Consider the following 24311-nt stretch of genomic DNA (forward strand, 5'->3'; position numbering starts at 1 on the left):
TTCGGTCCAACATTTCACTTTTATTTTGCCCTTGTTATTGGCTACATACAGTACACACACGCTCGGGACGAAACTACAACATAGATAGGGAGACACCCTACATCACATCACCTCAACTCCTGTCAACGTTAAAATTCCAACGAGGTCGTTTATTTCCCGAATGTGATAAGGGATGTCTGCAGTAAGGGGGAATGGAAGTTAATACAGAGAACGTGGTCCGGCAACAGCCTGTTTTAGGGTAAACTATGTATTTTTTTAACTTCTGGTAATGAATGCCTATGTTGCCATAGATACAATGAACAATGGAAGATTTCTTTTTATACATAAATTCATATAGTAGTTATATGCAATCTGAATGCATTTATTTGAATGTGCTGTATACCTCTTTACAATGTGTATGTCATGAGAATGTGTGAAATCTCATTTACACGGAAAGGAAAATGTCAAAAGGTTTCCACATTCACGTTTTGTCGTTCCAGACACTGTACACTTGGTGTTACAAAATCTCCTCCATTATGAAGACAATATCTGTCGAAGAAAATAAATAATTTCAACACTACAACAATCTGCAAACGCTGAACACGGGAGAATAATGTGGTAACATCCATTGATAGTCACGATACATTCTGTTGTGAAGAAGACACTTTGAACTATATACATCTTCATACTCTAGACTATCCTTAACCCTATTGACTAGACATTGCACTCATCCGACCCAGCCACCTGGAGAGTCCCTGCCGTCGTGTTGTGAGTGCTCCTCGCCTCACTTACTGCTGGTGTGAGTATTACTTACAACTTATGAGAGACTAGTTTATTATCCTCCGTCAGCAAGTGTTAAAGCCGAGAGTACTCACAACAGACGGACATGGTGTTACCTCCCAGATAACGTAAAAAATAACGCCTGAGAGCAAATTAAAAATAATACCTCATTACGAGAATCAGAATGTTTGACTTATTACACACAAGAGGTGAGTCACTTGTTGACACGGTAGTGGTCACCACAGGCACACAGGGGCGAGCGACCCCGTGGACCACAACACTTTATGTACACAATAACACGTTAGTACGTTTGGTCTGTTTCTTCAGATTATCACTAGTAAGGACTTCGTTCGCTGTGTGCATGGTGCTCCGAAATTCTTCCCTGTTCACGAAGTAACTGACCAAAGACTTTATTACAATATCATACATTAAGCTTCGTTCTCAGGGCGCACATCACTCTCATTCTTTACTAAGTTCCGTGATATGCTGCATGGACCACCCACCACGGCGACACCTCAGGCAAGTATAAACACACTCTTTGTAAAGAAATGGAATTCAGTTTACATCGAGAAGGTCGCTTTACCTACTTACAGAAACTAACAATATCATGGTCTCCCACGAAGATATCAGGTGCCTGCACTCACTGGGGTGACATCTTAAACATGGTGTCAGTAGTAGCGGTTTAGCATTGGTAGACCCATCCTCCCTATAGTAAGATATAAGGTGGCACCCAAGTGAATTGTGACAACTGATAATAAGTATCTCCTACTTCTTTGGTATGTTGCTGCAATACGTCGTTCTGGCACTCTGAGATCACCAGAAGTTTTAACGTCAAACAAATCAACAAAACACAAGTAATCTAACACTAGAAATTCTCTTAGTATTTACACCAACAGCAGCAAAGTATGTGAGCACGTGCACCGTCGATACAAAACTGACTTTGTAATCCCTGTTTACAAAGAGACAGCCCGAGACAACATCACTTACAGGACAGGTCGGCTCCTACCTTATGAGAGTATACAACGCACTGTGCTCATAATGTTTTACTACTTTAACACTTTTACAATATATTGATTTAATAAATTAGTGTGAAAGAGGAGGTTTATACTCTCATATAATAGCGGCCCCTAAGTTGGCCCCTAAACCCATGTTGTGCTCGACGCTACCATGAGGTGTTCTTGTGTAGGCTAGTGATGAAGCGTGAGACAGAAAAGAGTCCTTTGTGGGATACAGTTATCTTTAAAAATTACTAAGAGAGATTAAGATATGTGGTGTATAAGAGAAATGCAGTAATGCAGAATAAGTGGATTATAAGGATCCTCGATACACGAGAGCTTAGAGTAGGTAGAGTAAAGAAAGGGCCTTAGAACATTGGGGAAGTGACAAGAGAGAGGTAGAGTGATGTAGGGTAAATCATTAAGTAGAGGTGGATAGGTCGTACAAGTGGGAGAAGCTTAAAAAATTCAGTTCCCTGAATAAGAAGACAAATGCTAATGTCCTGGTACAGTATGCAATGAAAATACTATAAAACAAAGACCATACAAGCCTTAATCTCCAAAACATTGAACTAAGTAAAACGGTACACAGAAGAGTTTATAAACAGAATTTGTGACAAGGAAAACGAGTTTGGAAAATATTATGCGCATGTTTCATTGCAATAATGTCAAGAAAGACTTATAGAATATGGAAGAAAACACGACATAAAAGGCCCAGATTAGCTTATACAACAAGGTTTACAATGATAAGAGTGAGTGAAGAGAAGGAGTGTAGCCTAGCACGACACAATGGCCTGCTTGAGAAAGACTAAAATGGGTCTCACAGCGCGGTAACCACTTCTCTCACTGCTTACATTTCTTAGGTTTTTCTTCAGATCACAAATCCAAAAAATTCCAAATACTTAACATGAAATTTACTGCATGCGATATATATTAAAATTTGTTTAATGTAACAACTAGATTTGAGTTTTTTTTTATAGTCTCGCCTATCAATGACTTACATAGCAGAGAAGCGACCGTCGATAACAGGGTAACTCATGAAATAAGATATGTGTTCTGCACGCGTTTCAACCTACTTCAAACAATAGTATAGTTAAGATAACTAGACCACTCACCTTATGACACAGACGATGAGTAGTGAACCACATTCGGAAAAAGCTCTCAAGGAAGCTCCCACAAATAACCTATCACAGTCCTGGCCAGTATTATGTAGACAGGCAGATAAGATAAAAGAGACGAAACATGGAGTTCCTTTTCATCTCGTTGAGTACTCTTTCTGAAGTTGCGGTTTTTTGTATATAATTTTCATATAGACAACAACTACGAGGAACTGTCCCACTGTGGTATGAGGCGAAGGGTCACGCCCTCCGACACAATGATATCGATGTTCTCGTTCACAATACAACACACGACATGGAATTAATTACTGCACCTTAAGTCATCATTACAAGTGCCGAGCAATACTTCGGCTTAGTTTGTCGAGTCTTCATTAGCCTTTGGCACAAAATAATAATACGAAGTTAGGCACTACAAGACATTTTTTCTGCAAAAAAAATTTCGTATGCATGTGCAATTATGTCAGATTCGGCAATTTCTCAGAAAGTTTTTTTTTATAGTTGACCCTGATGCTCAATTACAAACACGTGTTTAATACGAGCACCATACAATATTAATATGAATTCTGCTTTCCAAGAACGTGTACAATGTCTTGGTCAGCGCAGCAGTCATCAGTAGCCACACAAGCATGTCTTGAAGCCTTCATGTAAAACCCTGTTATGTTAGAGCAGCTCCGGCCTAGGAGGCGGAGTCAGCCTTGAGATTGGCCTGTATAAGGCAGAGGTTAGGAGGAGTCTTCACTACTGGACTCATGGTTTTGTGGTTTTTGTTGTTGTTGTTGTTGCTCTTGTTGTTTGCGCGCAGCTTCTTCTTTCTGCTGTATCTCCGGGTCTTTCATAGTGGCGGCGACATAGTCAGCTGGACCAGACCCCGAGGAGAACTCCATTTCGATGCGGTACTCGTGGCGAGCCAGGTACCTTACGTACTTCTCTGGGGGGTCTTCACTGGTGACGGAGACTGAGCGCATCACACAATGGCTAACAGTAGTGGCCGGCATTGTAAACTCCACGTAGCAGTATTTGTCCAGGGACTCTGGCATCTGGTCATAGGCGGTGAGATTCATGTGACAGGAGAAGTTGTGCATGGTGTATGCCCCCTGACCCTCCTTGGGTAGACGAGACATCCTCCACACGATGGCTCGATGCTGGTGCTCATACTTGGCTTGACCTGAAGTGACCTCCATCAGCGCTGAGTCCGCGGTTTCTACAGTACCCATCAGCCGTTCAATTCCTTTTACTTTACCCGTTCTGTTGAGATAATTATTCAATTAGGTAAAGTAAAAGTATGTTAAAAATTTGGGCATACTGGCCATTGAATTTTTATGAGTTTACAAGATAATAAAGTTGACAGTATAACAGGTAAACCTCAAGGAAGGTCAGGAATAAGTTAAGATCATAAAATAAACGAAGAATTGTGTATTAGTATGGACACTATTTATGTCGATACACTAACAGTTACATGAAAGTTTGACATGATACAAACACGAAGGGACCTGAGGAAGTTAAATGAAACTGATATCAATAGGAACAAGTGTTATCATAGAAGGGAATAAATAGTGTAGCTTTTCAGTTAACAAGTTATATATAAATTAAATTGAATATATTGCTAGATATAACAAGAGTTGTAAACAGTGGATAAACTGTAAACAAGAGTGAAAACCGCCTCAGCTGGAAAGAAATCTAGGCACTGATATCAGGAAGAATCGAACAGCAAATAATTGCTAAGGGTTTGGAATTTGTAAAATTTCGGTATATATTAAATAAGAATCAATACTTTTTGAGAAGAAAACCCTCACACCTTTGATACAAACAGAGAGTAGTCCCGGAGAGTAAGGTATAGCCTACACTTCAGTAATGCAAGAGTGACAGGCGTACAGAAGGAAGGCGGCCTTGAGGAGTGCAAGGTAGTGAAATGAACTTCTTAAACACGAGTTAGGGTGAGATACAAGTGGAGATACAGTAGAGTGAGTGAATGTTGTGGGGTGAGGTACAGATGATAAAAACAATACGTAAAGAGGATCTGTACAGTAAAATGACAAACCAATAGCCCATACGATAGGTGAAGGCCAGTAATTAGAATATACAGAAGGTAATAGTGTGTGTGTGTGTGTGTGTGTGTGTGTGTGTGTGTGTGTCTCAGACCACTGTGTGTGTGTGTGTGTGTGGCTCAGACCACTGCGACACTGATCATCGGCTCGTCAGAGTCAATCTCTCCCTTCATGTCGCCCCAAAACGGCAAATGCAGCAAGCCTCCAGAAGAGGTACTAACAGTACACTAAGCGTTTGGAGGATCCAGCGGTAGCACATGCGTTCATAGAGCAACTCAAACATGGGCTGATAAACAACCCGACAACAAACAACCCAAATCCCAGTGTGGAATGGAGTATTCATGACACTGTCATGAGAAAAACCTGCAGAGAGACCCTCGGCCAGAACGAAAGAATACATCAGGACTGGTTTGATTAAAATGACCCGGAAATCAATGTACTCGTCGATGATACACGTGCTGCTTTAATTGACTTGCAGATCAACCCTCAGTCTCGGACCAAAGCTGATACCTTCTGCAAGAAGAAAGCTGTGGCCCAGCGCAAACTTCGCAATCTAAAGAACGACTGATTTAAAAATAAAGCATGTGAAACGCAAAAAACTTGCAGATCACAACAAGATACGCTATTTTTTCAATTCCACTAAAACATTTTATGGACCAATCACCCATAGTGCAGCTATCCCTCTGCTCATCCGATGGTAACTCCCTAATTAAAGACGATGAAGGCCTCCTTCAACGCTGAAAAGAGCACTACAATTTAATGCTCAACCAAAACACCGATATGGATGTCCTCACTACCCAGCAGGTCCATCAGCATCCAGAGCTGACCCAAACACATGAAAAATAACAAAGTCTCAAGGCCTGATGAAATCCCAGCCGAGGTGTATAAAGCAGGAGGACCTCTGCTTACCAGCCGTCTACAATCTCACCTGAAGAATATATGGGAAAAGGATGAAATCCCCCTAGCTCTTAAAGATGCCACCATCGTCAATATTTATAAGAACAAGGGAGACCGGTCAAACTGTTTCAACTACCGCGGGATCTCGCTGCTGTCCGTAGCTGGCAAGATTATCGCCAGAATCCTCCTAAACAGACTTCTTCCCGAGGAGGAAAACTTCCTCCCAGAATCTCAATGTGGCTTTAGACCATCACGTGGCACCACTGACATGATCTTTGCTGTCCGTCAGATACAGGAAAAGTGCAGAGAACAGCGTCGTGACCTGTACATGGCCTTCATCGACCTAAACAAGACCTTCGACTCAGTCAACAGGGAAGCCCTCTGGCGGAACCACAGCCGTTTTGGCTGCCCACCAAAATTCATCGCCATTGTGAGGCAACTCCTCGATGGTATTGAACAGTTGTGTCCTGTACAATGGCACCCAGTCTGAGTTATTCCCCGTCCAAACAGGGGTAAAACAAGGATGTATACTGGCACTAACTCTCTTTTCCATTTTCTTGGCTGCCTTCCTTACTCGTGCCAGTGCCAATTTAGCCGGCGGGGTGGACATCAAATACCGGGTGAAGGGGGGTGTTTTCAACATAAGACGACTCCAGGCAGGAACAAAGGTGTCAGCAGCTTCCATTATTTAACTTCAGTATTCAAACGACTTCACCCTTGTCACTCACACTGAACACGACCTACAGGAGATCCTGAACACCAACACAGATGCGTATGCACACATCGGCCTAGAGGTGAATGTACGTAAGACTCAGATTCTCTTTCAGCCTGCCCGTGGTTCAGCCACACCTCCACCATCCATCCAGCTTAACGTTACTGCCCTTTCTAATGTTACCCACTTTCGGTATCTCGGCTCCCACCTGTCCACCACTACAGACATCGATGAAGAGATTCAACATTAGATCAGTTGTGCATCTCAAGCCTTTGGCAGACTCCGTACCCGTGTCTTCAGCTGTCGGGAGCTGAAGTTATCTACAAAGTTGCACGTATATTGATCAGTGGGCCTCCCCACCCTACTATATGGCAGCGAGACATGGGTCACATATAGGAAGCACCTCAAGGCACTTGAAAACTTTCACCAACGTAGTCTACGTTCCATCCTCCGAGTTCGCTGGGAAGAAAAGAGAAGAAATCCCAGTATTCTCGCTGACATCAACTGTAGGAGCATTGAGGCTACCATTATCCATGAACAACTACGCTGGACTGGCTATGTTACCAGCATGGGCGACAGTAGACTGCCAAAGCAGCTACTTTACAGTCACCTAAAGAATAGTAAACGTAACGCTGTCGGGAAACTGAAAAGGTATACGGATAGTCTTAAGCGAAACCTGAAAAAGTGCCAAATCGACCATCTCACCTGGGAGACAATTACTCCACACCGTAACGCTTGGCAGAGCACCACTCGAGAAGGAGTCAATACTTTCGAGTTAGCCAGACTTTCTTTCTTCAAGGGCATTAGCCCACCCGGGCACGGGTCATTTTTAATGACCCACATCAAGGCCCGGGGGGCGAAAATATAATAAAACAATAATAATAATATTAATTATGCCCCGCCCCGCCCCGCCCCTCCCGCACTAGATGTAGCCCCCTACATGTGCAACATCTTGAACGACCCTGCCGGTCCCGTGTCGGCCTCTTTAGTCACCTCAGAACTCACCAACCTAGGTGATATCCCAAATAACTCATATCATTGTATCATAGTTGGATGATCGTCATACTCGATTCCGAGCGACAGAAAAGTAGTAAGTAAGTAGTAGTAGTAGTAGTAGTAGTAGTAGTAATAGTAGTGTGTGTGTGTGTGTGTGACCTCCTACATCATGTGGTAAAGTGCTATGTTTTACCTCCTGTGTGCAGATTTGACAGAGCCATATCTGAAGTGCTTCTCGACCCGGAACAGGTAAATCCAGCATTCGGGAAGAGGGAACCTCACCACTACGTCCTCACAAGGAACCTGTAACATGCCAGTAATAATTACCTCAAGCTTGTCAGGAAATATAAGCAACATTACTGTAAACTTCCAGATACAGTATGTACAGTAAATGTTAAATCTCTATGTTGGTATTCTCATTTACTATGTTGCTCAGTTTCACATTGAAGATCTACAAGTAATTATTTTATTTATTTTCATGAAAAGTTTGAAAGTGATTATAATATATAAACAATGGTTTTAATAAATTCACATATAAAAATAATTTTGCACTCTTTTGTTCTAATTTTAATCATTGTGTAAGAGCTATCGCTGACACCTTTAACAAAGTCATGATATGACCAAGACATCGGGACGTTATATTATTACTGTGCTTTAACGACTAAGATCTTTAAGCCTTTAAGCGTGTAACAAGGTTTGTAATCACACTAGTCCACCAACAATTAAAAATATGAGAGATAGAACTCTCTGAGTGGCTACATCTCAGATGGCAGCCACTACTATGACACGTCAATGTTCTTTACCTTAGGAGACTACGGCTATGAAACGTTTACGCTATCATGAATAATTTTGTGCCGTAGTCTCCCAAGAAGAAAGAACGAGAACTCTTGGTATAATGACCAACCTGTCCAAGCTTCCTGCCGGAGAAGCCCGGGACGAGGATCTCGCAGAAGATGTCTACCCGGCGTCCTTGAATGGTGACCTTAGTCTTCACTTGCAAGGGCAACTCTCGGTTCTTCGGTGGTCTCACGCGGAACCTTATGAGTTCTATGTAGCAGGCGTCGGGTGGCTTGAACCTGGGTGGTGGACGAGGTATGTGAGCGTTAGGCGACTAAGAAAAGTCCATAAAACTGTGGTAGATTCAAGCGTTGTCGGGATAGATAGAAATAGAAAGATAATTATTCAGTAAGTTCGTCGGACAAGTTTACATTGATTCATCATGTTCATAGACATTGCAAGTCTACAATATACACTCGCAAATTAAACTATCTACAAAATGAACACTGCGACTACTGTTGTCTCGTTCGGATTGTCAAAATCCTTCGACTGTTTTGTCATATTGTCTAGCAAGAACTATGCAGATACGTTTTGTAGCGAGTGTACATACACTAAAGGTATACAAACAATGCACAATGGCAGTTTAGGTAAACAAGTAATGTACCAAGATAGTGTAGTATATAAATAAAGTACAAAGACAGTGCAGGAATAAAAACAATGTGCAGAGGCAGTTCAAGTAATCAAACAATGTACGGTCACAATCCAAAGTTTCGACACCCGTTCCTGGCTGGGTGTTCGCCGAGGCCAGGGTTGAGGTAAGGCTGGGTGATCGGACGCAGACTAGTTCAGCAATGTGGTAACGAGGCACTACGATGGTGAGGTTCACATTCCACCACCACAACACTCCGAGACTCATATCACACGAGCACAGGAAGGAACTTATTACCATCTTTGACATGACATGAACTTGCATAACAAATGCATTCATAACATTGTTGTCACACATAACAATAACATGTTAAGATTGGAGCATGAAAAACTTTGCCCGGTCCCAAAACACTGACTTGGAACCACTAGATGCGAGTCCTCGTATCACACATGAATCATCAGGGCAGCATGTATAAAGGGTGGCCGGCGGACGAATTTCGTCAAGAGGGAGTGAGCGGTCAGTCGACAAGGTGAGGCCTATACATGTATAGATATTACCATAACCCTGGAAACATTATGGTTTCACACATACGAGGAATTCATATAGTCATGTCTACAATATTTAATGGTGTATCATTAACTACATTGGAGTATTTGGGCTTGGAATGTTGCAATTCACATTAATCATTGTATCACCCAAAAAATTTTTGTCTGGTCCAGAGCAGCGATTTTGCCGAAGACCTCGACCCTCAGCGTAGATGCCTGGCAGTGTGCCATCATTAGTGACTACTTCTTGGTCACTTGCCTTGTTTCCTGTCTACTGCTGCTTTTAGTTTTTAAATTTCACTTCATAATGTCTCGGATTATGAGAGTTACGGCACAGAGGACACCAACATTACAACTAGTTACGCATATGATTTTTTTTTTTTCACCTGAATGATAAATATCTATGACGTCCTAATCATGGTGTTTGGTAACTTGGAGTGAATTTCCAACAGGATACTTTGAGTCCATCAGCACGTGATGTTTATCAATATTCATATTTCATAACTGGGTCGAGAACAGCCCAAGTTTCTCATGCCTCACTCCTAACTTGCTATTGTTATGTGTGCCAACAATGTTATGAATGAAATTTTGTTATGCAGATGCATGTTATGTCAAAATTCGTAAAAATTTCCTTCCATGCTCGTGTGCTGTGAGTCTCGGAGTGTTGTGGTGGTGGAATGTGAACCTCACCATCGTAGTGCCTCGTTACCACATTGCTGAACTAGTCTGCGTCCGATCACCCAGCCTTACCTCAACCCTGGCCTCGGCGAACACCCAGCCAGGGGGGTGTCGAAATTTTGAATTGTGACCGTACATAGTACAGGTATACAAACAATGTATTTGAAGTAATATCGTGGACAAAAGTTCGCTCCTTCCCAAACTGAAGCAGTATCGACCCGCACAGCACACCCACACCAGATAACAATCAGGGTAAGTCAGTTCGGAGACTCATTCCCGTGTCTCAGTTTCACTACAGGGAGCGAACTTTTGTACACGATAGTACATAGTGCAGGTATACAAACAATGTACTGTACATAGTGCAGGTATACAAACAATGTACTGTACATAGTGCAAGTATACAAACAATGTACTGTACAAAGTGCAAGTATACAAACAATGTACTGTACAAAGTGCAAGTATACAAACAATGTACTGTACATAGTACAGGTATACAAACAATGCACTGTACATAGTGCAGGAATACAACCAATGTAGTGTACATAGTGCAGGTATACAAACAATGTACTGTAAAGAGTGCAGGTATACAAACAATGTACTGTACATAGTGCAGGTATACAAACAATGTACTGTAAACAGTGCAGGTATACAAACAATGTACTGTACATAGTGCAGGTATACAAACAATGCACTGTACATAGTGCAGATATACAACCAATGTAGTGTACATAGTGCAGGTATACAAACAATGTACTGTACATAGTACAGGTATACAAACAGTGTACATAGTGCAGGCATACAGTATACATAGTACAGGTATACAGTGTACATAGTACAGGAATACAGTGTACATAGTGCAGGTATACAGCGTACATATTACAGGTATACAGTTTACATAGCACAGGTATACAGAGTACATAGTGAAGGTATACAGTGTACATAGTGAAGGTATACAGTGTACATAGTGCAGGTATACAAACAGTGAACAAAGTGCAGGTATACAGTGTACATAGTGCAGGTATACAGTGTACAGAGTGAAGGTATACAGTGTACATAGTGCAGTGTAAATAGTGCAGGTATACGGAGTACATAGCGCAGGTATACAGTGTACATAGTGCAGGTATACAGCGTACATAGTGCAAGTATACAGTGTACATAGTGCAGGCATAGTGTCCATAATGCAGGTATACAACAGTGTACATAGAGCAGGTATACAGTGTACATAGTGCAGGTATACAGTGTACATAGTGCAGGTATACAGTGTACATAGTGCAGGTATACAGTGTTCATAGTATACAGTGTACATAGCGCAGGTATACAGTGTACATAGTGCAGGTATACAGTGTATAGTGCATAGCGCAGGTATACAGTGTACATAGTGCAGGTATACAGTGTACATAGTGCAGCAGTGTATACAGTGTACATAGCGCAGGTATACAGTGTACATAGTGCAGGTATACAGTGTATAGTGCGGGTATACAGTGTAGTGCAGGTATACAGTGTCCATAGCGCAGGTATACAGTGTACATAGTGTATACAGTGTACATAGTGCAGGTATACATAGTGCATACAGTGTACATAGTGCAGGTATAGCGTATACGCAGGTATACAGTGTACATAGTGCAGGTATACAGTGAACATAGCGCAGGTATACAGTGTACATAGTGCAGGTATTCAGTGTCCATAGCGCAAGTATACAGTGTACATAGCGCAGGTATACAGTGTACATAGTGCAGGTATACAGTGAACATAGCGCAGGTATACAGTGTACATAGTGCAGGTATATAGTGTACATAGTGCAGGTATACAGTGTACATAGTGCAGGTATACAGTGAACATTGCGCAGGTATACAGTGTACATAGTGCAGGTATATAGTGTACATAGTGCAGGTATACAGTGTACATAGCGCAGGTATACAGTGTACATAGTGCAGGTATACAGTGTACATAGTGCAGGTATACAGAGTACATAGTACAGGTATACAGTGTTCATAGTGAAGGTATACAGTGTACAAAGTGCAGGTATACAGTGTACATAGCGCAGGTATACAGTGTTCATAGTGAAGGTATACAGTGTACAAAGTGCAGGTATACAGTGTACATAGCGCAGGTATATAGTGTACATAATGCAGGTATAGTGTACATAATGCAGGTATACAATGTACATAGTGCAGGTATACAGTGTACATAGTGCAGGTACACAAACAGTGTACATAATGCAGGTATACAGTGTACATAGTACAGGTATACAGTATACATAATGCAGGTATACAAACAGTGTACATAGTGCAGGTACACAGTGTACATAATGCAGGTATACAAACAGCGTACATAGTGCAGGTATACAGTGTACATAGTGCAGGTATACAGTGTACATAGTGCAGGTATACAGTGTACATATTGCAGGTATACAGTGTAAAAAATGCAGGTATACAGTGTACATAGCGCAGGTATACAGTGTACATAAGGCAGGTGTATAAACAGTGTACATAGTGCAGGTATACAGTGTACATAGTGCAGGTATACAAACAGTGTACATAGTGCAGGTATACAGTGTACATAGTGCAGGGATACGGTGTACATAGTGCAGGTATACAAACAGTGTACATATTGCAGGTATACAGTATACATAGTGCAGGTATACAGTGTACATAGTACAGGTATACAGTGTACATAGGGCAGGTATACAGTGTACATAGTGCAGGTATACAGTGTACACAGTGCAGGTATAAAAACAGTGTACATAGTTCAGGTATACAGTGTACATAGTGCAGGCATATTGTGTACATAGTGCAGGTATACAGTGTACAAAGGGCAGGTATACTGTACAGTGTGCATATTGAAGGTATATAGCGTACATTGTGCAGGTATACAAACAGTGTACATAGTGCAGGTATACAGTGTACATAGTGAAGGTATACAGTGTACATAGTGCAGGTATACAGTGTACACAATGTTGTTTATTGCTCGAAACAAGCATAATAAAGTACTTGGGTTCATACAAAGGAGTGTTAGTTACAAGACTAGCGAGGTCATCTTAATATTATATCTTGCGCTTGTGAGACCTCACCTGGATTACGCAGTGCAGTTCTGGTCACCGTATTACAGAATGGATATAGAATCCTTGGAAAGAATCCAGAGGAGAATGACAAGACTAATCCCGGGCATTAGGAACCTTGAGTACAGAGACAGGTTAAAGCATCTTAATTTGCACTCCCTCGAGAGACTTAGAGCGAGGGGCGACCTGATAGAGGTGTATAAATGGAAGTCGGGGCTAAACAAAGGGGACATTACAAAGGTACTCAAACTATCCAACCAGAAGCGTACTCGTAACAATGGTTTTAAAATAGACAAATTTTGATTTAGGAGCGAGATAGGTAAACATTGGTTTTAAAATAGAGTAGTGGATGAATGGAACAAGTTACCAAATATCATCATTAGCTCGAATACACTGAATAGCTTCAAAAATAGGTTGGATGCTTATATGAGCAATAGGGGTTGGGTGTAAATAGAACTGCCCAGTATGGGCCAATATGCCCGCTGCAGTTTCCTCCGTTCTTATGTGCTTATGTTCTTATGTACATAGTGCAGGTATACAACAGTGTACATAGTGCAGGTATACAACAGTGTACATAGTGCAGGTATACAACAGTGTACATAGTGCAGGTATACAAATAGTGTACAAAGTGCAGGTATACAGTGTTCATAGCGCAGGTATACAGTGTACATAGTGCAGGTATACAGTGTGCATAGTGCAGGTATACAGTGTACATAGTGCAGGTATACAGTGTAAATAGTGCAGGTATACAACAGTATACATAGTGCAGGTATACAGTGTACATAGTGCAGGTATACAGTGTAAATAGTGCAGGTATACAACAGTATACATAGTGCAGGTATACAGTGTACATAGTGCAGGTATACAGTGTAAATAGTGCAGGTATACAACAGTATACATAGTGCAGGTATACAGTGTACATAGTGTAGGTATACATTGTACATAGTGCAGGTATACAGTGTACATAGTGCGGGTATACAGTGTACATAGTGCAGGTATACAACAGTATACATGGTGCGGGTATACAGTGTACATAGTGCAGGTATGCAACAGTATACATAGTGGTATACATTGTACATAGTGCAGGTATACATTGTACATAGTGCAGGTATACAGTATAAATAGTGCAGGTATACAACAGTGTATATAGTGCAGGTATACAGTGTACATAGTGCAGGCATACAGTGTACATAGTGCAGGTATACAATGTACATAGTGCAGGCATACAGTGTACATAGTGCAGGTATACAGTGTACATAGTGCAGGTATACAGTGTACATAGTGCAGGCATACAGTGTACATAGCGCAGGTATACAGTGTACATAGTGCAGGTATACAGTGTACATAGTGCAGGCATACAGTGTACATAGCGCAGGTATACAGTGTACATAGTGCAGGCATACAGTGTACATAGTGCAGGTATACAACAGTATACATAGTGCAGGTATACATTGTACATAGTGCAGGTATACATTGTACATAGTGCAGGTATACAGTGTAAATAGTGCAGGTATACAACAGTGTATATAGTGCAGGTATACAGTGTACATAGTGCAGGTATACAGTGTTCATAGTGCAGGTATACAACAGTGTACATAGTGCAGGTATACATCTAATGGTAATCTGTAAGCCCAATAAAGCCATTCTATCTTTATTTCCTTCAGGGTCGATCTGTAAATGAAGTTACCGAGTACCGACACATTACATTACATATGAACAAATGAGTTTCGTGATGCATTCATTCGTATGTATAAACGGGCTTACTAGTGGATTTATACATAACCGATGTATAAATTATCTTACTAATGTATTTGTAGAATAAAATGATTTAATGAACTTACTAAATGACTTATACATTGCAGGTGTATAAATATATGAATGGGCTTACCATTATATATTTTATATATTACCGAGGTATATGTATAAATTTTGGAGGAAGTAGGTACTAAGCAGCTACCAAACAGGGAGGTACTATCGCCTGGGAAGATATAGGAAGCATAATGTGTTGTCTAATGGTAGACCCTGCTGCCATATGGCATCACGAAAATTGTGACCAAGTTCCAGGTTGCTGATCTGACTTTCTGCCTCATTTACACACAATTGCAGGGTCTCAATTGTTTCTCTTACTATTGACAACACAACATACATATACTGTATTGTTTCTCACTTTTGATGTTCTTTATTTATTTTTTTTATTTCTTTATTATTATTATAATTATTATTATTATTATTATTATTATTATTATTATTAATACAGTGTTGTTATTATTCTTATTATCATGCTTATTTTATTTTTTGTTTTCAAATTGTATTTTTTATTATAAATTTTATTTACTATAGATTATTATTATTATTATTATTATTATTATTATTATTATTATTATTATTATTATTATTATTATTATTATTATTATTATATTTTCGCCCCCCAGGCCCCAATGTGGGTCAGTGCCTTGTGCCCGGGTGGGTTAATCCCCGTAAAAAAAAGAAAAAAAAATACAAATGTATACATAGATTAAAATATAATAAAGAGCTTTAGTAAATGTCAAATATGCATGAAGGCAGAAGTCAACATTTTGATTGTGAAGGAAGTGTATGCTGCCAAGTTTATCATGAATGTGAAACTATCATGAATGGTAGACAGCTCCAGCTCATAATGTAGGAAGATGTATGCTTTAGGCCGGTTTATTGTTATCAAAGAGTTATCGCAAGAAGACAAGTCATATTAAAGTACTTTTGATATTATAACAGACTACACACATACAGATCTATATATATGAGAGAGAGAGAGAGAGAGAGAGAGAGAGAGAGAGAGAGAGAGAGAGAGAGAGAGCTTTAAGGCAGCGTAAAGCACGAAACTTCTATTCGTCATGGCAAAGTTTGGTCCGCCCACGCTTGCAATATGAAGAAAGTGCAGCGAAATTTGAGTGTCTATTTCATTTAACAGATTTATTGATGATGACAAACGATAATCACTACTCGTAAGTATCTATGTACCACCTATCTTGTATGTTCACTGAGTACCCATCGTGATCATGTACACCGTCGCAGGAAACACCTCATATGAGCGTTGATATATAATGTACACTCACTTGATGTGTTGAGTCGTTTCAAACTCCTCGCTATTGACACAACAGTGGAACTCAACAGCCTCAAGGCGGATCCACTCTTCTGTGACGACTGGGATGATGTCGTGTCGGCCCACCACCTCACGCCCTTGTTTCCTCATGTCGTTAATACCCAGGTCCACTTCTGGCATACCTGCAACACCACACGCAGTACAGTAGGTATTACTTGTGAACCATGTATTAAAATATGTTGTAATCTCTTACACAACATAGGTCAATAAATGTAAAAGCGATTGGAATCTTTTTACTCATAATTCATGAAATATGAAGAGAGTACGAGAGATAAGGTGTGTGCTGAAGGGGGTAGACGAACCTGAGATGAAGCCCAGGAAGAATACCCTGACCCTGGCGATCATCCTGTGAACAACATTCTTAGCGTCTTGCTCCACGTAAATCTCATCCACCGCCGTCAACTGCACCTCTTCCGACTTGTAGTTAAGGGCGCGGTCTCTGTGTACGGTGAGGATGAACAGCTGCTCCTCTACAAGCGACGCGAACAACTGGACAAACAAGAAGAGAGAGAGGGAGAGAGATTTTGATGTCTTTCAGTTTTTACTTCCACGCTCGGTAGGTTTCCTGTTCTCTTCCTTTACTCAAAGAATAGCAGCTGTTAATATGAGTACTGTACTTTTGTTGTGTCTGGCTATTTCTGTTGTCCCTGGCTATTTCTGTTGTCCCTGGCTATTTCTGTTGTCCCTGGCTACTTCTGTTGTCCTTTGCTATTTCTTTGTCGATGGCTATTTCTGTTGTCCCTGGCTATTTCTGTTGTCCCTGGCTATTTCTGTTGTCCCTGGCTACTTCTGTTGTCCTTTGCTATTTCTTTGTCGATGGCTATTTCTGTTGTCCCTGGCTATAGCTGTTGTCCTTGGTTATTTCTGTTGTTCCTGGCTACTTCTGTTGTCCCTAGCTACACCTGTTGTATTTGGCTATTTCTGCTGTCGCTAGCTATTTCTGTTGTCTCTAACTATTTCTGTTGTCTCTGGTTATATCTGGTTATTTCTGTTATCCCTGGCTTTATCTGTTGTCCCTGGCTTTATCTGTTGTCCCCGACTTTATCTGTTGTCCCTGGCTTTATCTGTTGTCCCCGGCTTTATCTGTTGTCCCCGGCTTTATCTGTTGTCCCTGGCTTTATCTGTTATCCCCGACTTTATCTGTTGTCCCTGGCTTTGTCTGTTGTCCCTGGCTTTATCTGTTGTCCCTGGCTATATCCGTCGACTCGGGCTGTTTTTGTTGACCGTAGCCATTACTGTTGTCCCTGGATATTTATGTTTTCACTGGCTACTTCTGTTATCCCAAACCATTTTAAGTTATCCCAGACCATATAAAATTGTCCTGGACCATGTTAAGTTATCCTTGAACGTGTTAAGTTATCCAAGACTATTCTAAGTTATCATAGACCGTGTAAAGTTATCCCAGATTATTCTAAGTTACTACAGACCATACAAAGTTATCCAAGACCATTCTGAATTATCCCAGATAGTAAGTTATCCCAGACCATAGAAAGTTATCCCAGTTCACCATTAAATTATGCCAGGCCATTTCTTACGTCCCCTTTACCTTGAGGTCTTCGTAATTCTGGGTGCCGAGTTTGAGGAGTTGAGAGATCTGAGGGGCGTGCTCGACGGGCATACCCAGCTTGCGCACGTCGCTGGCAAACTCCTTCACGTGCTCGTAGTCGCCGGCGATGGCGTGCTGAGCAAACTTGGAGATCCTGGTGGTGAGTCTTTCTGCTTTGGAGACCTGGCCGGGTCGTACACCAGGGCGCTCCTTGTAGAAGATGTACTGTACTTTGACGGTGAAGATTTTGCCGAACTGATCAAATTGCTGGGCTCCTGTGATGATGGGCAGAGGGATGAGGTTGTACCGGGAATGGCACCTTCTCAATTGTAATATATATATATATATATATATATATATATATATATATATATATATATATATATATATATATATATATATATATATATATATATATATATATATATATATATATTCCTAATTATAACAGCTTATTTCAACCTGGTGATTAAACACCCTAACAGTACCCGAGGGAGCCAGATTAGGTTGGGTTAGGTTAGGTTAGGAGTAGGTAAGATTAAGTTAGATTATGTTAGATTACGTTAGGTTAGTTTAGGTTAGGTTAAGTTAGACTGGGTTAGTTTACAATACATTAGAGTAGGTTAGAGTTGGTTTTTCTAGCATTAGGGTGTTTTAACCTGAAGGTGAACTAAGGTCGTTGGGGAGGGGGGGGGGGACTCTAATCTTCAGCTGGTCTGGATAAAAGTATCAAATATTTCTCTCACCATTATTTCAACTAACAGGTCACATTAGCTCACTCTACAGAAGCAAGGTAAGGAAAGTGCTGTAAGACTGAGGCTCCAGACGTAAACAGATATGACAGTTCTCAAGTTGACACACAGAAAACATCATATACTACGAGGTGATGGGTGGTGAGGGAGAGTGATGGGTGGTGGGGAGAGTGATGGGTGGTGGGGAGAGTGATGGGTGGTGAGGGAGAGTGATGGGTGGGGGAGTGATGGAATGGTGAGGAGAGTGATGGGTGGTGGGAGTGATGGGATGGTGAGAGTGATGGAGAGTGATGGGTGGTGGAGTGATGGGTGGTGGGGAAGTGGGGATGGTGGGGAGAGTGATGGGATGGTGAGGGAGAGTGATTGGTGGTGGGGAGAGTGATGGAATGGTGAGGGAGAGTGATGGGTGGTGAGGAGAGTGATGGGTGGTGATGGAGAGTGATGGGTGGTGGGGAGAGTGATGGAATGGTGAGGGAGAGTGATGGGTGGTGAGGGAGAGTGATGCGTGATGGGGAGAGTGATGGGTGGTGAGAGAGAGTGATGAATGGTGAGAGGGAGTGATGGATAATGAGGGAGAGTGATGGGTGGTGCAAGGGGAGGAGACTGACCTATATCAGAGACAGAGTAGCAGGCCTGAAGAGGTAGCTCCTGGAAGGGGTCCTTGTCATCCTTACTGTTGAAGAGCTGCAGACCAGAGCCGTCCGTCAGCTTAACAAACACCTTCTTCCAGAACCTGCGGATGAACCCAGATGATGTCAATAACTACAACTGACTAAAGAAATAATTTAAGTTTTTGTGAACATTCGTCCACGGTGCAATTGGAGATTTGCACTAGTTAGCCAACATTGTAAACTCGAACAGTACTGTAGGAAAAAGAAGAAGATTAAAAGAATTTTATGGATGGCCATCGACGTCATGTTGGGTTACCGACTTAGCTCAACAATTCCATAACGTCAACATATTACAACAGGCATTGACACTGATTAGCATACTGGCACCACCGTTGTGCAGTGGAGAGAAGACTACAGAAGCATTTACATACCTGTGTCGTGTGTGTTTGTGTGTGTGTGTGTGTGTGTGTGTGTGTGTGTGTGTGTGTGTGTGTGTGTGTGTGTGTGTGTGTGAGTGTCCTGGCTCCCAGATGATGTTTGACTCACAGAACGGGGGTCTGGCTATACCTTCTTCTGGAAGGGTAAGCCTGCTGCAGAGAGGAACCGCATTTAGGAAGTTTGCTTTGCCATTCGCCAGTCCATCCTACATAGGCTAACTGAAATGCCTGTTGGGATCAATGACCGTCTCATGACGCTCCGAGTCCCACTGAATCACTCACGCCATGCCCTCCTCATCATTGCATAAACCCCAACACTGGATGCAGTAGATGACATCAAGGAGGCCTTTTATGCCGACCTTGATAGAGTGCTAACATCTATCCCCGGAGAAGGTAAGATTATGCTCCTTGGTGACTTCAATGCCAGGGTTGGCAGATGTGCTAACTTATGGCAGGGAACCACAGGGGGAAATGGAGTGGGCAAGTGTAATCCCGCTGGCCTATTCCTCCTCAGCAAATGTGTTGAACACAACCTCACTATCACCAACACCTTGTTTAGGCAAGCCGACAAGTTCAAGGGTTCTTGGCAACACCCACGATCCAAATATTCGCATCGCATTGATTTATATAATTGTCAGTGAAAGAGATCGCCGAGATGTCCTCATCACCCGAGTCATGTGTGGCTTAAACCATTGTAACACAGATCATCGGCCCGTCAGAGCCAAGCTCTCACTTCACACCAAGCGTCTGGAGGATCAAGCGGTAGCACATGCTTTCAGAGAGCAGCTCGACTATGGGCTGATATATAACTCAACAGCAAACAACCTAAATCCGAGCGCTGAATGGGGGATCCTCGATGCTGTCATCACAAAAACCTGCAACGAGACCCTCGGCCAAATCGAAAGAAAACACTAGGATTGGTTTGATAGAGGTAACCAGAAAATAAATGTAGCGTCAATGATAAACATGCTGCTTTCACTGATTGGTAGAACAGCCCTCAGTCTCGGGCCAAAGTTGGGACCTTCCACCAGATGAAAGCGATGGCCCAGCGTGGACTTCGCAACCGAAAGAACAGATGGTAGAAAAATAAAGCGTGGGAAACGCAAAAACTTGCGGATGTACACAAGATAAGTGAAATTTTCAATTCCACTGAAACAACGTATGGATCAATTATTTATGGAACGGTTCTACTCCGCTCATCCGACGGAAACTCGCTAATTAAAGACTTAAGGAAACATCCGTCAGCACAGGAAAGAGCACTACCATTTGTTGCTCAACCGAAACACCGATGAAAATGTTCTGACTTCCCAGCAGGTCCCTCAGCATCCAGAGCTGACCCACTTCAGCTATCCTCCATCCAGGGATGAGGCAGAGCTACTGCCGTTAAGAAGATGAAATATAACAAAGCCACAGGACCTGATGGAATCCCAGCTGAGGTGTATAAAACAGGAGGACCTCTTTGCCAGCTGTCTCCATTCTCTCCAGGAGAATATAATAATGGGAGAAGGAGGAACTCCCCAAAGATCTTAGAGACGCCTTCATAGTCAATGTTTATAAACACAATGAAAACCGACAGACTGTGCCAACTACCGCGGGATCTCGCTGCTGTCCGTTGCTGGCAAGATTATCGCCCGAGTCCTCCTAAACAGACTTCTTCCTGAGGCGGAAAACTTCCTCCCCAAATCTCATATTGACTTTAGACCATCACTTGGCTCCATTGACATTATCGTTGCTGCCCGCCAGATACAGGAAAAGTGCAGAGAACAGCGTCGTGACTTGTACATGGCCTTCATCTACCTTACTATAGCCTTTAACCCCTGTCAAAAGGGAAGCCCTCTTGCAGACCCTCACTCATTTCGGTTGTCCACCAAAATTCATCGCCATTGAGAGGCAACTCCACGATGGCATAAACGGCAATGTCCTACATAATGGCACCCAGTCTGAGTTTTTCCCCATCCAAACAGGGCTAAAACAAGGATGTGTACTGGCACCAACTCTCTTTTTTATTTTCTTTGCAACCTTCTTCACTTGTGCCAGTGCCAATTTGGCCGGCAGGGTGGACTTTCAGTACCCGATGAAGGGACTTTTCAACATAAGACGACCCCAGACCCTGGCAGGAACAAAGGTGTCGGCAACTTCCATCACTGAACTTCAGTATGCAGACGACCTCACCCTCATCACTCACACAGAACGTGACCTACAGGAAATCCTGAACACCTATGCAGGTGCGTGTGCACATTTCTGCTTTGAGGTGAATATACGTAAGACTCAGATTCTCTTTCACACCTGTCCCAGGTTCAGACACACCTCCACCATCCATCCAATTTAACGGTACTACCCTCTCTAATGCTACCCACTTTCAGTATCTCGGCTCCCACCTGTCCACCAAAGTGGACATCGATGAAGAAATTCAACTTCGGATCAGATGAGCATCTCAAAGTCTTTAGCCGACTCCGTACCCGTGTCTTCCACTGTAGGGAGCTGAAATTATCTACAAAGCTGCACGTACAGTATATCAGTCAGTGGCCCTCCCCACGCAGCTGTATGGCAGCGAGACATGGGTCACACGGGAGGCACCTCAAGACACTTGAAAAAGTTTACCAACGTAGTCGACGTTCCATCCTCTGTGTTTACTCTGAAGACAAAAAAAATAAATGCCTGTATTCTCGTTGACACCAATTGTAGGAGCATCGAGGCTACCATTATCCATGAACAACTACGTTGGACTGGCCATGTTACCTACATGGACGATAGTAGACTGTCAAAGCAGTTACTATACCTGCACAGTCACCTAACGAATGCCAAATGTAACTCTGGCGGGCAACAGAAAAGGTATATGGAGAGTCTTAAGACAAACCTGAAAAAGTGCCAAATCGACGCCCTCACCTGGGAGACGATCACTCCACACCGTAACGCTTGGAGGAGCACCACACGAGAAGGTTTTAATAATTTCGAGTAAGCCCGACTGCATACCGAGGCAAACAAACGCCAGCGCCGGAAAGACACTGTCGACCCCCCACCTGCACACTATGTAACCCTCCACAAATGCAATATCTGTGGACGGCCCTACCGGTCCCGTATCGGCCTCTCTAGTCACCTCAGAGCTCACTAACGAAGGAGACGTCTTTAATAACTCATATCATTGTATCATAGTCTGATGATCATCATACCCGATTCCGAGCGAAAGGAAAGTAGCAGCAGCAGTAGTAGTTGCAGCAACTGTTGCTGCAGGTTCCAGAAAATTAAAAAAAAAAAAGTAGCTATAGCGCAGGAGGTGGGCGCCTCGAACTGGTTAACTATGTTACCGATAAGGGCAAATGGTTTCAGTCTTAACAAACAAGAATTTACAGATGCCATTGCTCTAAGGTACGGTCGGCCAGTAGAAGGTTTGCCCTCCCAATGCGTGTGTGGCTCTTCCTATGACGGCGATCACGCCATGGTGTGCTAGAAAGGGGGCTTCATATGCATGAGGCATGATGAAGTAAGGGACCTTACAGCAAATATGTTGAAGGAAATCTGCCGGGATGTCATGGTAGAACCGACCCTCCTTCCATTGGATGGTGAGATCCTCCAACATAGGACTTCAAACACATCTAACGAAGCCCATGTTGACGTCAGTGCTCGAGGATTCTGGACGCGAGGACAGCGAGCTTTCTTCGACATCAGGATTTTTTATCCCATGGCCGCATGTCACCGTAACCTAGCTCTCGATGCTGCACATAGGAGGAACGAGAACGACAAGATAAGGGCATATGGGGAGAGAATCCAAAACGTTGACCAAGGCAGCTTCACTCCCCTAGTGTTCACAACCTCTGGTGGGATGGGACCAAGTGCAAGATGTTTCTACGCCAGACTCGCGGAGGTGATCTCCGAACAGAAGCAGCAGCCCAGAAGTTTTGTTACAGCCTGGATGAGATGTCGACTGTCTTTCTCTCTCCTTCGGTCGGCTTTGCTCTGCCTCAGGGGAACGAGAGCTTCTGCCCCAATTCCGACAACTGCTGCAGATATCGACTACGAGGCTACAATCACTGAATGCCGCATAGATCTGCGGCTCAACTAATTTAACACAGATAGGATAGCTTCTTATGTATTAGGATATTTAATATTAAGGTAAATAAATGGTGGCGAAGGTGTGGCTATTGGGGGAGGCTGGAGGCCACGTTAGTAGTAGTAGTAGTAGTAGTGTGTGTGTGGAGCGAAAAAATAATAAATGTTTATGATATTTATATCTTTACCATAGCTTTTGGGGTAAATTTCTTTAGAGTACTTTAAATCGTTTGCCTTAAGTTATTCTCATTAACTTTGGAAACATGACAGAACTTCTGGCACAATGGTTGTGCTGTTTAGTCGATTTATCCCCAGGAACAAGACAAGGCGGAGTATGAAGGAAGTGAAGTAACCATATAATGGTTAATGGCAAAGGAGTACCATGAATATTACCCCAAAACTAAGACTATTGACGGTAAAAAGCGTTCAAACTTACCCTGACCAAGCCGACCCTAGGACAGTTAAAGTTATGTTTGAACAATGCTTCTTTCTTTGAAAAGTATATTTACTGTACATAGATTAACGGTTAAGAGGTCTTTCGTTCCTGGAA

The 24311-nt window shown here is 42.4% G+C and overlaps 1 protein-coding gene across 1 annotated transcript in view; it reads right to left on the reverse strand.

Annotated features, from left to right (window-relative positions):
• LOC121861556 (protein stoned-B-like) overlaps positions 1–24311 on the reverse strand; it is a 44774-nt gene continuing 20463 nt past the window's right edge. Inside the window, exons 5-11 of the mRNA XM_042359427.1 lie at positions 19275–19399; positions 17915–18189; positions 16671–16857; positions 16322–16490; positions 8427–8598; positions 7716–7825; positions 1–4117 (exon numbers count right to left, since the gene is read on the reverse strand). Coding sequence (XP_042215361.1) covers positions 3595–4117; positions 7716–7825; positions 8427–8598; positions 16322–16490; positions 16671–16857; positions 17915–18189; positions 19275–19399 — 1561 coding nt within the window. The 3' untranslated portion in view covers positions 1–3594. The remainder of the gene's footprint in view (positions 4118–7715; positions 7826–8426; positions 8599–16321; positions 16491–16670; positions 16858–17914; positions 18190–19274; positions 19400–24311) is intronic.

This window comes from Homarus americanus, unplaced genomic scaffold (assembly GCF_018991925.1).
Source record: "Homarus americanus isolate GMGI-L3 unplaced genomic scaffold, GMGI_Hamer_2.0 scaffold24260, whole genome shotgun sequence".
NCBI lineage: Eukaryota > Metazoa > Arthropoda > Malacostraca > Decapoda > Nephropidae > Homarus > Homarus americanus.